General features: G+C 51.0%; 1 protein-coding gene across 1 annotated transcript in view; it reads right to left on the bottom strand.

Annotated features, from left to right (window-relative positions):
• Atp11a (ATPase phospholipid transporting 11A) overlaps nt 1–15365 on the bottom strand; it is a 106333-nt gene extending 90968 nt beyond the window's left edge. Inside the window, exon 1 of the mRNA XM_051169908.1 lies at nt 15241–15365. Within this exon, the coding sequence (XP_051025865.1) occupies nt 15241–15279 (39 nt within the window). The 5' untranslated portion in view covers nt 15280–15365. The remainder of the gene's footprint in view (nt 1–15240) is intronic.
• Nucleotides 15366–15770: the final 405 nt, after the last annotated feature.

Genomic DNA, 15770 nt, shown 5'->3' with positions numbered 1-15770 from the left:
GGAAGAAGTCCCCCACTTGAGGTCCTGCTTGCTCCTCCTCTGGGACTTCTCCTGAAAGGTTTAGCCATACCCCCACAAGCCCTTTCTCTTCTCGTGGTTCCTTCCTGATTGTTAAAATGAGCTGATGCGAAGTCCTCTTGTACTGTGGAAAGCTCCCACAGGCACAGAGAGGAGACAGGAAAATCCCAGGCAGTTATTTTCTAGGGAGTGGTTGTAGCTGCCTGATCCAAGATCATTACACCCTGATGGAAAAGCCAATTTTTACCAGCCAGATATAAGGGTGACTACTGTGTATTTTGGGTGCATATTGAAGGAGGAAGACAGGCAGAAAGGGCAGGGGTCTTTGAAAGCACACACTTCAGGGTCATGTGCTCTTGCTGAGCAAGTGTCTTTCCAGAAGGGTTCATAAGACCTGTAGCTGTAGCTTAGAAGACATGGTCTCCTGCAGGTCTCCAAATAAAAGTATAGCAAATGCCTGCAGAGGCCAGCGACAGTGCTGGTGCCCTGCGCACACTGCCTTGTCACCTCATTTGGGTGAGCTATGTGAGTCAGCTCATCCAGTCCCTCTCTGCATCCCTGATCTTAGTTCTGGAGAACTGTGGGGGCTGGGGGACAGAAGGGCCGGGCACCTCTATCAACTATGGGCAGAGTCAGTTCCCTGTGACCAGCCATAGCTTCACTGATAAATCCTGGGGGGTGGGGTAGGGGGAAGGAGCAGGACAGAAGGCGGAGGTGCAGAACAGAAGGCAGAGCCCAGGACAGCTCCATCTTGTAAAGGAGTCTGAAAGGGCAAGTTGTCTACACAGATCTTGTGCCTAAGAGGACTTGCTCCCTACAGGGCAGGCAGGTGTCCATGCCCTTCCTATCTTATCCTGCTTCCCTGTCAGCATCCCTCTTAAACTGGATGCCTGATAGATACGCGGTCCTGACCCTCTGGAGTTGCCACATCCAGCCTTTGCTGCTGGCCTTTACACTGAGATGCAAGCCAGATTCTTTCTTTGACTTGCCTGTTGAAATGAAATAAAGTCAGACACAGTGATGCTGTCTCCTTGGCTGTTACAGCAAGTGCCCACCAGACTCAGCTCACTTCTGGACTACTAGGTGAGAGAGAAGCTGGCCCCAAGAAATAACAGTATAACCTTGGTGTCTAGCCCAACTATTCAATGTTACAATTAAGTGTCTGTCTCTCTCTGTCTCTCTCTCTGTCTCTGTCTCTGTCTCTGTCTCTCTGTCTCTCTCTCTGTCTCTCTCTCTCTCTCTCTCTCTCTCTCTCTCCTTCCATTAAAAAAGCAACAAAGTTATGAAACAGAAAAATCACTTCAATTAAAGGACAGGAAACAAAACAAAAATCTCAAAGCAGCCTGACACTGTTTCCACAGAACCAACAATTTTACTTGAAAATGTAACTTTAAATGTGATCACTCCATTTCTTACAGTTTCTGTGTCATAAAAGAGTCAATGTTACAGATTCAAAGACAAAATGTCTTCAAGCCAAAAGTGACCACAAAGGGGCTAGAAGAGTGGATCACACAGAATGCCACAGCTCCAATCGCTACACGTGTACCTAGAAAAAACACAGGACCCTCACACGCCGTAACACCTCAGTGACGGTGGCCACTGCTGCCGAGCTGCCCCGCCTGCTAACACACCCTTCCTGATATTTGTGCTGCCAGATTATCAGTTATTCCTTCTGGAGCAATCTCCACCCACTACCCTCAGCCTAAATGAGCATTAAGCAGTGCATAAAGCCATCATGGCCCTTCCTGGTTCAAAACACTGCCAATAACCTAAAGGGAAAATGATATTAAAATGTCATTGGTTCACAGGGTTCCGTCTTATTATCATCATCATCATCATCACCACCACCACCACCACCATCATCATCATCATCCCATATTAGTTCTTTTGGGGGTTGTTTGTTTGGGTTGTTTTTGTTTCTTTGTTTGAGACAGACTCTCACTGTCTAAACTTGGCTGGCCTGGAACTCGATTTTGTAGAGCCAGTGGGCCTTGAACTCACAGAGATTGAGTTACCATGCCCAACCAAGCCTTGCCATCTTTTTAAAGGTAGACGATATTAAAATGTGGAATATATTTCTTACTTAAAACTGTCCACAAATCAGCTTTAATTTGGAGTAAGTTCTGGAAACGAACTTATGCTGATGGTGACAAAACACAGTGCTGTCTGATAGCATGGAAATTACAGTTAAAAGTAAACTCAGTATCATGGGTACCATTTTACCACACAAAGCTGTTCATAATCAGCAAGTTAACGTGCATACACTATCAAAGATCACTGCTCGGACTGACAAGACGGCTTACCAGGTAAGGGCTCATGCCACCAAGCTGATGATCCAAGTTTGTCCCTAGGACCAACATGGTGGAACCTCCACATGTGCCATGTGCCACATACCTGTACATACACACAGGCACAAGTACATACATGTATACATGTACCTGGTTGGGGGGCAGGGGGAACCACTCCTTAAGTGAACTAGGCCAGGAGCAAAAGCACAGGCTTTATGTGATCTCCATTTTATGTGGAATCTGAAACTTATCTCAAGGAAAGAGAACAGACCAGTGTCAGAGCCTGGAGGAGGCTGGGGACAGAGCAAGGGAAGGCATGGTGGCCAGAGACAGAAAGCACAGGGGTGCCTGGGGTGGACAACAGTCAGGGAAATATTTCAAAATAGGCAATGAAGTTAGGGTAGACGCAGATCAATTCCAACTTAACAAGGTAAAGTGTGTAGCCGAGTTGATCACGTGAGCTGGCCATCATGCAAGCACTGAAATGTCATGCCCCATAAACATGCACACTGTATCATCCAAAGTGTTAACAGTGATTCAACTTTTAAAAATTCTTCTGATTTTCTTCTATCATGTAATTTCATTTCTTTCAAGACAGACTTAAAGCTTGCGGCAGCACACCCAGGTAACTCCAGCACTCAGGGAGCTGAAACCTGCAGTGGAACATAGCCTCGGCTACAAAGCCACATTTTGGCTTTAAAAACAAACACACAAACCTTCCTCAAAATGCAACACACATATTACCTATTTTAAGACATAAAACTCCAATGCAGACAAGTCAGGGGTCAATTTGGTGGGGGTAAGGGGGCTATTTGGTTGGTTGGTTTGGTTTGGTTTTTTGAGTCAAGGTTTCTCTGTGTGATCCTGGCTGTTCTAGAAGTTACTCTGTAGACCAAGTTGGCTTTGAACTCATATCTGCCTGCCTCTGCTGGAATTACAGGCATGCACAACCATCACCCAGGCTTCAGGAGTCATTCTTGTGTCTACCTGCTCCATGCTACAGCAGCCAGGCTCTGAGTCTCAGACTTCCTCTGCTTGATGGTCCATAGGCTGGCTGCAAGGCCACAGGCCCAGACCACTTTAGGATTCATCTCCGGTCACCGCAGCACGCCTCCGTCTCTAACACCAGCACCTATGTGTCCACTCGGTTTCCAGTTTGCTCGACTGAGTATGCAGGGCACACGGCAAGCACTCAATGTCTATTGAAGGAGCATAAAGTGTCAAGGCTGACTTGTGCAGGATTCTGTGTGGGACGTTCACAAGGTGCCTGCAGATACTCTCCAACAAGCTTGACTTGTATTCTGCATCTAAGAAATGGTGAGATTAACTGATCAAGAATGAACATCGGAAGGTCTCTGACCGCCATGGCAGCCTCCTTCATACCCACAGTACTTCCCATCACCACTCTAATGGTTCGTATTTATCTAAATCAAAACAACTGTGTCAATACTTTATAGAGACCAAAAAAAATTATTCTATATGAAAGCATTTTTTTCTGAAAGTGACAAATGTGGGTGAGACTGGACCCCTGTCACATATGTCCATGTTAATGACCTTGCTATCAGTTTACCTCCACCTTCAAGTTCAGGTGATCTCTGAGACCTTGGAAAACTACACAAAAACCTAGATGAAATCCTTGCAGCAGAACTTTGCTGTCCCTAATCCTTTGCTGAAAATAGGCTGGGGAAATCCTCTTTCCCTAAGCACAGAATATTTAACTGTGAAGGCACTTCCTCCTCCTAAGCAGGAGGAAGGGTTATGGAGCCACAGACCTGGGGTGGGAGACCCTCCCACTCCAGAGAGGCCTAACATCTGTGCTAAGCAGTTTCTTGCCCTGGCCTTGGCTCACGCTAGGCAGAAGCTGCAGGTGCCTCAGGCAGCACATGAAGTCTCTAGGCCTGGGGCTAGTGTCAAAGCTGAGTGGGATTTCTGCTTAAGGCAGGCCTCCAATTGCTTTCAGTCAAAAGGCTAAACATCTCCAGATTCCAACAACCAGGGGGGCTGGACGGCACCTGCCTGGAAGAAGAGCTCTGGCTGACGGTGGCTTCTGATTTAACAGCTGCATCAGATAACAATAAAACTCCGAGCTGTTTTTTTTAACACGCTAAAAGCCAGGCAAGAGCTAACTGGAGATTCAGAGCTGTCTGTGAGGAGCTGAGGGAGGGCTGTGGTGTGCAGGTGTGTGGTACGATTCCGCTACCGGAGAGAGTGGTGCAGGTAGCAGAGCCCCCTTCCCTCAGTCGGCTCCTTTACTTTTTTTTTTTTATTAATTAGGATTTTTTTTTTCCAGTCCTAATTTTGCTGCAGGAAGAATGTCAGTCTAAAGACAAGAGCGGTAGCAAGTCCACTTACTGGAGCCATGGTTCCTACTGGTCACATGGCCAGGGCTCTATCCTCGGTAAGGAGGCAAGCCCAATCCACTTTGTGACGCAAATAGCAACATCTGTCTGGTCAATGAGCCAGATGCTGTGCATCTGGACCACAACAAGGTATGATTCCCAACTTATCCCAACTCCCTCTGCCCTGCCAGGCTGGCTGAGGAGAGCAAGATCAAGTTGTAGATCTCATGTAATGATGAGGGAACCACCTGTTTCACTATTTAAAAACAAAAACAAAACCCCACACTAAGCCTATTCTTTGCTGAGTCTTCCCAGATTTTGTACAATATGCTGTAATTTATTTGGCAATGCAGAAAGCAAAGCAAGGGTCTGCTTTGAAATTCCCAGTCTGTCTAAACTGAGCCTCTCTGCTCTGCACTGCCCTTGGGTGCCCTTGGATACATATCCGTACTGGAACGTCAGGCTGGGAACAAAGCCCTGAGGATGGTGGGAAGACCAGCCTCTCTTTTGATCAGATGGGGACATCAGGAACCAACCCTGCTGGCAGGCCACTCTTCAGAACCAAAGCATGCTTCCTGCTAAGGTGGGCTGTGTAGGGTCTAGCTCACTGAGGTGTGCATGGCACCCGCTGCAGTGTCGCACATAAGCTGTCAGGGTACCGACAGAGCCATTTGTGCTGACACACTTGGCAAGAGGCATCCCTCGGGGTAACAGCACAGGCGCGGGCTGGTTTCCCTCTCTTATCTCATCCTTACCTTTGGTATAATTAGCCATCTAACTAAGATGCCCGTCAACTGCCGTGTCAGAAACTAGAGCTGCTAATCTCACTCAATGAGAGACTAGACAAGAGCCTAAAACAGAGACAGCCATCCACCATACAACCACCTCCAGGCCTTCGTGTGAACATCCAGCCTGCCTGCTCTGACTTCACCTAGAGAGGGCAAATTCAGTTAGCTGACAGGAGTGGGGACCGGCATAGGCGGGAGGAAGAAATCTGTACAAACAGGTCAGACACTCAAAAGTCCAACGGGCTTTGCACCTTGCTTGGCATGGGACAGAGAGAGTCCCAGACAATGAGTCCTCACTGGGTGGGAAAGAAACTTCACAGGGACAAGACTTTTGTAGTAAACACAGGGATGGAAGCAGCCAGTGTGGCAAGGGCTCTTCAGGAATCACATGTCATTTTTACATAACGTTGGACGCACTTTAGAGAAAGGCAGCTTCCAAGACTTGTCATCACAGGTCCAAAGTGTCACCATATGTCAGCCCATGGATGTCAGGCCAGCTCAGCAGTTGACCAGGTCCTAGACATAACCAGGGTTCAGAATGTACAGAGAAAAGGGCACACGCCAGGCTGTTCAGGGATGGGAGCAGTGTTCTGCACCTCAGCCATGAGGTACCAGCTCCACTATCCTCAGCCCAAGCCAGCTGCTGCTTTCTTCATCCCTCTGCAGCTCTCAACACTTTGGTCTGGAGTTTTTTCTTCGACTTTTCTCTCAAGTAGCAGGAGGCAGGGTCTGCCTTGACTTCTGACTCTGTCTCTCTATGTGCTGCATAAACCAAACACCAACCAGAATATTCCTCGGGCATTTGTGTACAGCTCCAAGCCACAAACGTGACTTCATAGAGGTGCAATTTCTGAGTAGTACCCTAGGATTCCCTGGGTGAGAAAGGTCCCATTAGGGGAAAGGACACAAAGAGGCAGGAGCAGAAATAGCACAGCAGTGACAGTGAGGTTGCCAGGGCAGCTGTGAGGCCACCTGAACCCCACCTGCCATTGCACACCCTAGAGACTGCAATAGACTAGTGCTCTCAGGAGCTGGGACACCCAATGTACCCTCTACATATCCTGGTGGGGCACGTGGGAAGGTGATTTCTCCAACAATGTAAGGGATCTACCATGAATCTGCACCATGGCTAGCAGGCCCCAGTGTGGTCACAATAGGCAGATGGCCCCATGTAAGGCCCATGAACCCATAACCACCTCATATACAGATAAACCCGGTACTCTTGTGAAAGGACACAGAGTTCCTTCCTGGGGGTGTGGAGGCCAGCCTAAGGGAGAGTTTGCCCCGAGACTGCAGAGAACGTTCCCCTCTGCTGGTAGAGACACCTGTGGGCCCAAATCCATCTACCCATTTCTCTCTCACCTGGGTCCTTCCTTCCTTTCTCTGAGATTGGCATGGTAGAGCAGGGGTGGGGGACCAAGAGCAGTGCTGCCACCCCCAGACTGCCCTCTCTCACAGTGTCCTGGAACGCCTAACCCACTGGCTTTTGAACAGACACAATTCTCACATGGACAAACCTTCTCTTGAAATATTTTCTTTTTCCTCCAACTAGAAAATATTTATTTTCCTTCCCTTCTCAAGTTGAAAAGAAGTTCTTTACGACATGCACCTACACTTGGGTGAGCAACTCAGGAGGCAATTTACAGTGAGTATCCAACCCTTAGATCTGTGCCCACAGGGGAGCAGCTGCATTTGCCACCTGCCTTTTCTTCAGCCCTCTCTGGAGATAAAATGAGCTCTTGAAGGCCCCGTGGGCTCACTCACCTAAGAGCCACAGAGAGTGACTCACGCGGGGCTGGAGGGCTGGGACATGACATCATCTGCCAGGTAAGTGAGGTCAAGACTTGCAGGGGCACAGTGCTTCTTGCCAGTAACACTTCTCTTTGTGAAGATTATCTGTACCCAAATCACAAACTGGGCCAGGCACAGAGGCTCTCAACTCTCTTGGGAGGCGGAGGAAGGATCTCAAAGCCAGACAGGGAACATGGGCCAACTCCATCTTTTAAAAAAAACTGTATTGGGCTACATGTGGTAGTGGCACACGCCTTTAACTTCAGCACTCAGGAGGCAGAGGCTGATGCCAGCCTGGTCTACACACCAAGTTCCAGGCCATCCAGGGCTACACAGTGAGACCCTGACTCAACAACAACAGGAAACACTTGGACTGGGTCAGACTCAGAGGGCACCAGCCCCAAGTGCTGATGGTTCTTTAAATTCTCTGAACCACACTGATGCCAAACTAAATAGGCACCATGCCATCTCCTGGGAGCATGGTCACCCCGGAAGTATACCTCTCCCTCAACCTGGCTTGCATCCTGGGAGCAGAACTCACCCCTAAGAGCAGCATGGCTCGACCCAGGAGGGCAGCTCATTTCCTAGCAGCACAGTCACCGGCAGAGTGTGGTCATCTTGACGCCCAATGTGCATGAAGCTCTCAACATCCAGCCCAAGAAGACGGCCTGGTCTGACACCCACGAAAGTTAAAACTACAGGCGCAGAGGGATTATTTATAACGCAGCATCAAGAGGAGCAGGAGGTGGCTGCTACAGGTTTTAGAACAGGAATTTGAAACTACAATTTTTTTCCAAATTACCTCTGTGCTCCAAGAACGAAGGCCACAGTGTGTTTTTGAGTGGGGGTCAGCCACTAACAGTTCCTGCATGCAGACTCAGGAGGAAACACTCAACTGCGACCCATAAACATCAAGTGCTCCCAACTTCTACTTCAAAAACACCGAGGAACAGCGAAGGGACTGACAGTGGAGAAAGTGACTAGTGGGCATAGTGCTTACACGCCAGGTCCACCAGGAGCCCAGGCCACTGAGATCAGTGCTGTCCACTGACATCCACACCACTTTCCTCTTCAGAAGGTACAGTGAGGGGACCCTCTTTACCTCAGTCACAGCACTAATGCGGGAAAGAGCATGTGTGCGCACACACACAGATATACAGCCACACAGACACAGCCACACAGCCCTCTGCACAGCCCCACACATACACAGCCCCACACACACACAGATATAGACACACAGCCACACAGCCACACAGACACAGCCACACAGACCCCCACATGGATATACAGATACACACAGCCACACAGCCTCCCCACAGCCCCCCACACACAGCGCCCCACACACACAGCACCACACACACATACACACACAGATATACAGACGCACACAGCCACACGCAGCCACACAGCCTCCCCAAACCCCCCCCACAGCCACACACACACACACACACACAGCGCCACACAGACACACACACACACACACAGACACACACACACACAGTGGGGGAAGGAAGCAGAAGCAGAGAGGCGGAGACAGGAACAACATCAGGCAAAGCACAGTAAGATCCTGAAGAGCAGCATACAAACTACTTTACCCTCATCAAATGGGGGCCCAAACCAGAAAAGCCTGAATCCTTATCAGTGGGTGAGAGACAGGTCACAGGTCAGAGACAAGCCGGGCAGCTCGGAGCAGCCCCAGCCAGCACTGGCAGTCAGTCCCTGAGCAGCTGTTCCCTCCAGCAGCAGGGCCATAAGGGAAAGGATCCACCAGTGTTCTGGAAAATCCAGACAGTACAGATATCAGCAGGTGCTCACCTATACCTAAGTATCGGCAAAAGAGCCAACTGTGATCCCGGCCCCTGAGTACCAATCTAACCAGCGCAGGGCCAGCCAACTCCCTCATCCAGGACCAGCTCCTATAAGAAAGAACTGGAAAGTCCCTTCCAAGGGGTCACAGCATTAACTCCTGGGAATTAGCCATTCAGACTCCTAGACCTTCAGAGCTCACTCCTGAGACTGGTTCTGTGGAGGGGCGCTATGGCCCCAGGCCCAGGGAACTCTGCTCTGGTAGAGGCAGGGGAGACAGCAGGAACCCCAGGGAGGCACCCTCTGAAAGGCACAGGGACATCATCAGAGGCACGAAGGCTGAGAGCTCAGAGGTTTGGCTCAAAGGGCCAGAGGCCTTCAGAGTCCCATCCGTCCCACATTCTCGGGACTGCGTGTAGTGACCTAAGAGAAGCTTGACGTTGGCAACAGTGCTGGGCAGGCCTTACAGACTGCTAACTGCCCCAGTGCTTGGCCACACCACGACGCTTCCTTCAGAACTGCCCTGCAGCACTGCCTCCAACCACAATCAGAGGTCACAGAGAAGCCGGAGACACAGGGCTAGTCACAGGATCCCTGGCACATACAGGGAGGTTATCTCCTCCCAAGATAAGGGAGTAACAGAGAGAAGAGACATCAGTGCTGAGCCACGGTCCTAGCAAGGGAAGAAAAGTTTACAAGGATCCACGGGCAAGCAATAAGGCCCCAGATGCTCAGGGCCCCCAATGGCCTCTTTTTCCACTAGATACACTCCACAGCCCAGACCCAGTCAGTCCCTAAGCCCTGCAGGATGCTGCCCAGCTATGGTTTGGATACAAAGCATCCCCCTGCAAAAGGCTCATGGCTTGGCCCCAGCTGCTAGAGTCAATTATGGGGAGGCAACTGAACTGTAAGAGCTCTGACCTGATGGGGGTCAATGGAAGGTGCTGGAAAGAGCATCAGTGGAAACAGAGGTGATTGGGAATATGCCCTGGAAAGACAAATGCACACCTTGTCTCTGGGACCCCCACACGATCTCTGGGTCACTTTCTTTCCCCATCTGTCTCTCTTCCTTCCTGGCTACATACCAAGAAGTAGGCCCCTTTGATCTTCATGTGATCTCACCATGGTGTTCAGCGCACCTCGCTTTCATAGTCTAAAACCATGAGCCAAAAATATATTTTCTCCTTTCAACTGTTATCTGTGACGCCAAAAAAAGAACACATCTGACCGCTCACACTTGCTCACGTTCAGTTTGACTCAACTCTGAGGCGGCTACCCAGGGATGGGGAATCTCCACCTCTGACATGAAGCATAAGTATCTGAACCACGCTGAAGGCTGCTTCAGTAAAGTGTGAGAGACAACACCGAGGTCAAGAAGATCCTGGGAGGAACACCTCCGGGAGCAGGGCAAGGTGGGAAGAAAGAAAGTCTGGTCAGCTTCGTTTGGTAAGGCACTAAGACAAAGGGTAGATGAAGACATGACTGTGCCATGGGGCAGATGATGTCACCCAAACAGGAAGAGGATGGGGAGGGATCCAGAGCACAAGCTACAGAACTGGTCTCTATCAGAACAGGATCTGCCGTCCCAAACCAGGGAGGAGGCCAGGACAGAACAGCAGGCTCGTGGGTTGCGCACAGAGGTGCACTGCCTGCTTGCAAACACCCAGGCAGGTTTCCAGCTGCTGCAGGGAGGAAGAGAGGAGGTCTGCCGAAAAGCAGGACAGCACAGACTCATGGTGTCCAAAAGGAGGTGCCCCACTCAGGGCCTGCAAGGGCGGTGTCCTAGACAGTGCAGCCCCAGGGAGTGGGCCCCACAGACAGTCTGTGCTTTACAAAGGAGGACACAGTTTGAAGACGCTAACCAGCATCCCCAAGTGCCCACCCAGGTGGAGGCAGAAACAAACGTGAGTGAGGATCCAAGAGGCGGATGCTTAACCTCCAGAGCGCTGCATCGACCCTGAGTGTCTCAGCCATCAGCGTCCGAGTCGAGCAAAAAATAGTACCTATTCAATCTTGTAGCTCCAGTGCTGTAAAAATGGCTTTCTATTGATTTGTATTACAAATAAATAGCACTCTTACCTGCGTTTAACTTGGTTAAAAGAACATTTGTAAGTCTGAGACGCAGGAATCTTCCATCCAGCCTGCTTGTGACCAGCATAGGGTACAGGCGCCCAATAACAATCTGTATGTTCTATTTGGAGCATATCTTCAAGCAGCACTCCGAGGGACTGAGGCACCACGCATGTCTGTTAACAGAGTCACGCCATCCCAGCTAACAGTAAACTGAGGACAGCACTCTCATTTCTAGAAACTTAACTGGCTATAAAAGGATTTCAGCCTCTTTCCCCCAGGTTATTAAATCCAGTGTCTGGTAGGAAGTAAAAGCATGTGAGACCCGCTTGTCCTAAGGAGCAGACATTCAATATGCTCCATACAACAATGGGAAAGATGCAATGCAAAGAACGAAACATGAAGGTTAAATACACAGCTGTGGTGACTGCTCAGAAATGTCTGGTCAGAACAGCAGCCCCTAAAGATGGGCAGGTAGATGTTACCTTGTTAGGTGTGTGTTAATTATAAACTTTACAAGTCCACCCTATAGACTGCCACCACCGTGCTGGAGAGAGACCATCCATTAGCCTGGGTTTTATGCCTAGGCAACCACTTATTTCAAATACCAGAAGGCCGTGGTGGTTAAGTGGTTTCACTCTGTATCCGGGAATACAGACTCTGGGGACCGAACAGGATCCCCAGAGCTGGGGAAGGAACAGAAAGTCCAGCGAGTTAAGTCTCGTTGAACAGGAAGCTCATGTCTATGATTCGAACCACTTGGTAATAAAAATGAAGAAGCCGGGCGTGGTGGCACACGCCTTTAATCTCAGCACTCGGGAGACAGAGGCAGGTGGATTGCTGTGAGTTTGAGGCCAGCCTGGTCTACATAGTGAGCTCCACGACAGCCAGGGCTGCATAGTAAAAACCTATCTCAAAAAGAAGCCAGAGAAGTTAAGGGGGAAGAGGAAAGAGAAGGAGCGGAAGTGGTAGGAGAGAGAGGAGGAGGAAGAGGAGGAAGGAAGAGGAGGAAGAAGAGGAGGAGAAACAGGCACATGCCTGTAAATGTCTAAGCTTTTGGAAATGTAAAGTGCTTCAAGTCCGCAGGAGCCAGAACTGTCTTTTTCTAATATAAAGACACTTGGGGGCTGCAGAGCTGGTTCAGCAGTTGAGAGAACTGACTGCCGTTCCAGGGGTTTGATTCCCAGCACCCAATGTGAGTTCACAACGGTCTGTAACTCCAGGCCCAGACGATCCTCTCTGACCGCTGCGGGCATTAGGCATGAACGTGGTATACTTACATACATGTAGGCAAAGAGATAGGCAAAGAGACCACTCACGTAAGATAAGATAAAAATAAAGAGATTTATATGAGCTGGGCACGTACATGCAGGCCTGCAATCCCAGCTACTCGGGAGGCTGAAGCAGGATGACCTGATGGGATGACCTGATGCGTAAGAGCCACCTAGACACAAAGTGAGCACCTTAGGGAGATCCTGCCTCAAAAAAAGGTGGAAAAAGACCTAGGGTGTAACTCAGAGGTAGAATGCTTGCCTAGCATGCGGGAGTTCCTAGGCTCAAGAGCCAAATACCACCAAGAAAGAAGGGAAGCCTTCGGGCTTTCCCAAGTTTCTATCGTAGACAAAGTGTCCTGGTGTGTGCAAAGCAAATTCTGGAAAGGCAGAGGCTCTGACAAGCCATAAAACCTAATAAACAAAATCCAGGCCCCGTCGCAGGAATGTATCATCACTCAGACAGGACAGCATGAAGCTCTTGACCTGCAGGAGTGAGGGCAAAATCAAATCCCCACAGCATGAGAGAGGGAGAGAGGGCCTCTGTGAGGAGCTGGCCTGGGAAGCTGGCCCTAAATAACCCCTCCAACTGTCCCTGGGAAGCCCCATAGGAGACCAACCAACCCTCCTACCCCCCCCCTTTTTTTTTTAGTTTTGAAAGGGCTTAGGGCAGGTGGGCAATGCTTTTAATCCCAGCACTGGGGACTCAGAGGCAAACAAATCTCTGTGAGATCAGGACTAGCCTAGTCCACATAGTGAGATCGAGGCCAACCAGAGCCACACAGGGAGAGTCCCCCTCAAAAGTAAAGTTTTGGAAAGGTCTCTGAATCCTCCACCCTGTCTGGCATCAGCGCTTTCAGCTAACCTCTCACTGGTAGCGCAGGACCTGGGGATCCTTAGCAGTGGGTGGTGGTAAACTTGCTGAGCCTCTCTTGGGATCCAGGTCCCATCCTCAGCCCACTCAGGCCTCACAAGAACTGGAAGACGCAAGAGCAACTTGCCCTCTGAGGGGAGCACTGGAGCGGACAACATGAGGCCACCTGTCCCAGGCACATAGCTGCAAATGGAAGGCTCCAGAAGCGCTTCCTCAGAGGATCAGTGACAAGATGCACACTCCTCACCTCACATACCTGAGAGGAAGTGTCACCTAGCTCCACATGCTCTTTAAAATGTTTAAGATGCACCGTGTGACTTAGACGATGTCCTGGGACATCAGCTACTGCATGCTGCATGAGCTGTGCACGTGACTGCGTGACTGTTCAAACGCACAGCAGTGGTACTGTGGAGCCCTTCTGGCTGCTCCTGGACAAGAGTGTATTCTCTCCCCCTTCCCCACCCTCTCCCCGAGTCCTGTACTCACTGCCCAGAACTGACCCAGCAAAAAATACCTATGACATGTTTTCCAAGGACTGATGATTCCATCTTTAACAACCTCATGCCACAGAGGGGCCTGCAATGCTTTCATTGATCTTGAGAACTCTGACTGAGAAGAGAGGAAGGAGAGACAGAATAGGCATGTTTCTGTAGGATAAGCTGTATAAATTATGAGGTAAGAATATCCGATCTCTCTCTTTTTTTTTTTTTTTTTTTTTAATTTTCCTCTTACAGAAGAAAATACCACTTAACCTCACATCTTGGAAGGTAGCTATATTACAAGAAAACAAATCATAACTTTCTGGAAAAAGTCAAATTAATTTGATGCCTTAGTCTGGAGTTTAAAATCATAGATATGAATAGTTGTATACAGGGCAGAGGAGTCAAGGGAACACACTGTGAGCAAGGAGGTAAAAATGAGATAAGCAGAAAGAATAACATCCCATAACTTACATTCCAGATATATTATCAAATAATTAAGAGTGGAAAAGCTCATTAAGGAATATCTGCCGCCTAGACTTGAGAGAAAAATACCATTTCAAAGGTAAAATAGCACAACCAAAAAGTAACTAACCTGAATTTTTTAAAACTAGTCTGAGTAACTGCAAGACAGCAGAAGGCCTTGCCTAGAAACAGTGAAGAAGTAAAAGACAGAAGCCAAGGACGAATATGTGTGTCCCTGGGAGAGTCTCTATAGGGGACAAGACCACCCTCCCTCTACCTCTCACTTTTCACAGTGGAGGACCGCAGTTTCCTACTCTTTCTTTTTCTTATTGGACGGTCAAGGTTGGAAGGGAATTAACTAGAACACACAAACACACTGTGGGTACATTCCCATCCTGGAAAAACCCACATCAAAGGCCAAGTGTCCGGCTCAGAGAAGCTAGAAAGAGCCGATTCTGGTCCCCTCCGTACCCAGCCTGCTCACTGCACGCGCTTCTCAAACCAGTGACCACCCGGCGCCAGCTGCGGGACAATAGGTCCTTGTGCGGAGCGCTGGGGAAGATGCACTGTCCCTGTCCCGTACCGGGGCACATTCTCTCTTTTTCTGTACACGCCCCTTCGCTCCGTCCTGGCCGGCGGCTGCCACCTCCCTGGTCTCCCCCAAGCGCAGCACGCTCCGTCACTACCCGCTCAGGCATCCAAGGGGACCGGGAACTGCGCACTCGGACCTGGCTGGCTACTTTCAGAGATGGCAAACTTCACTTCTGACTCCCGGGTGGAGGCTCCCCGCTTCCCCGCAGCCCTGTACACGTCTCCCAGCGGGTCTCTGTCCCCGCGGGAGCCCGACCCGCTGCAGCTGAGCACAAACCACCGAGGATGGATGCCCCTCGACCCCCGGGATCCACCCGGCTGCAACTGCCCACGCCGGTGGGCCTGGCCGAGAGCAGGTGGAGCCCGGTGAGGACCGGTCGGCGGGATGTTCCCGGCCTGAACCCCGACCCGGACCCCGATCCCGACTCGGACCCCGGCCCTATCCAAGCGCGCCACTCACGTATCTGCGCACGAGCGTCCTCAATAGGCTGCAGTCCATGGCTGCCGCTCCGGGCTCCGCGAGCCCCCGGGCTGAGGGCGCTAGTGCAGCCGCCCCCCGCCCGGTCACGGCCTGGGCGGCGCGGGGGGCGGCCGCGGCCCCTCCGCGCTCATGCCCCGCCGGCGGCGGCCAAGGGACGCGGCCCGCGCGCAGGCGGCTCGGAGGAGGCGACCGGCGCCGGGCGCTGCTCCCGTCGGGCCGGCGCGGCCTGCGCTCGCTGCTCCGCGCCTGCTCCTCCCGCGGCCGCCGCGCCTCTGGAGCCGGCTCTGCCCCGCTGCGCCCCGCGCGTCACGGGCGCGTGTGAGCATGCGCGCGCCGCAGCCCCCGCCCCGGCCCCGCGCGCGCGCCGCGACTCCCCAGCGCGCGCCGCCGCCCTGTTGCTTCCGCCTCCCTGCCGAGCGGGAGGGCGCTGTCACCGCCCCCGTGTGGCTCGTGGGGTGCCGATTCCCCACCTCCCTTGCTCAAGCCTGTTCTCCAAAGGAAGCCTGGCG

Source organism: Acomys russatus, chromosome 27 (genome assembly GCF_903995435.1).
Source record: "Acomys russatus chromosome 27, mAcoRus1.1, whole genome shotgun sequence".
NCBI classification, from domain to species: Eukaryota; Metazoa; Chordata; class Mammalia; order Rodentia; family Muridae; genus Acomys; species Acomys russatus.
Note: the sequence above shows the minus strand (reverse complement) of the source record. Positions and strands in the feature narration are given on the sequence as shown.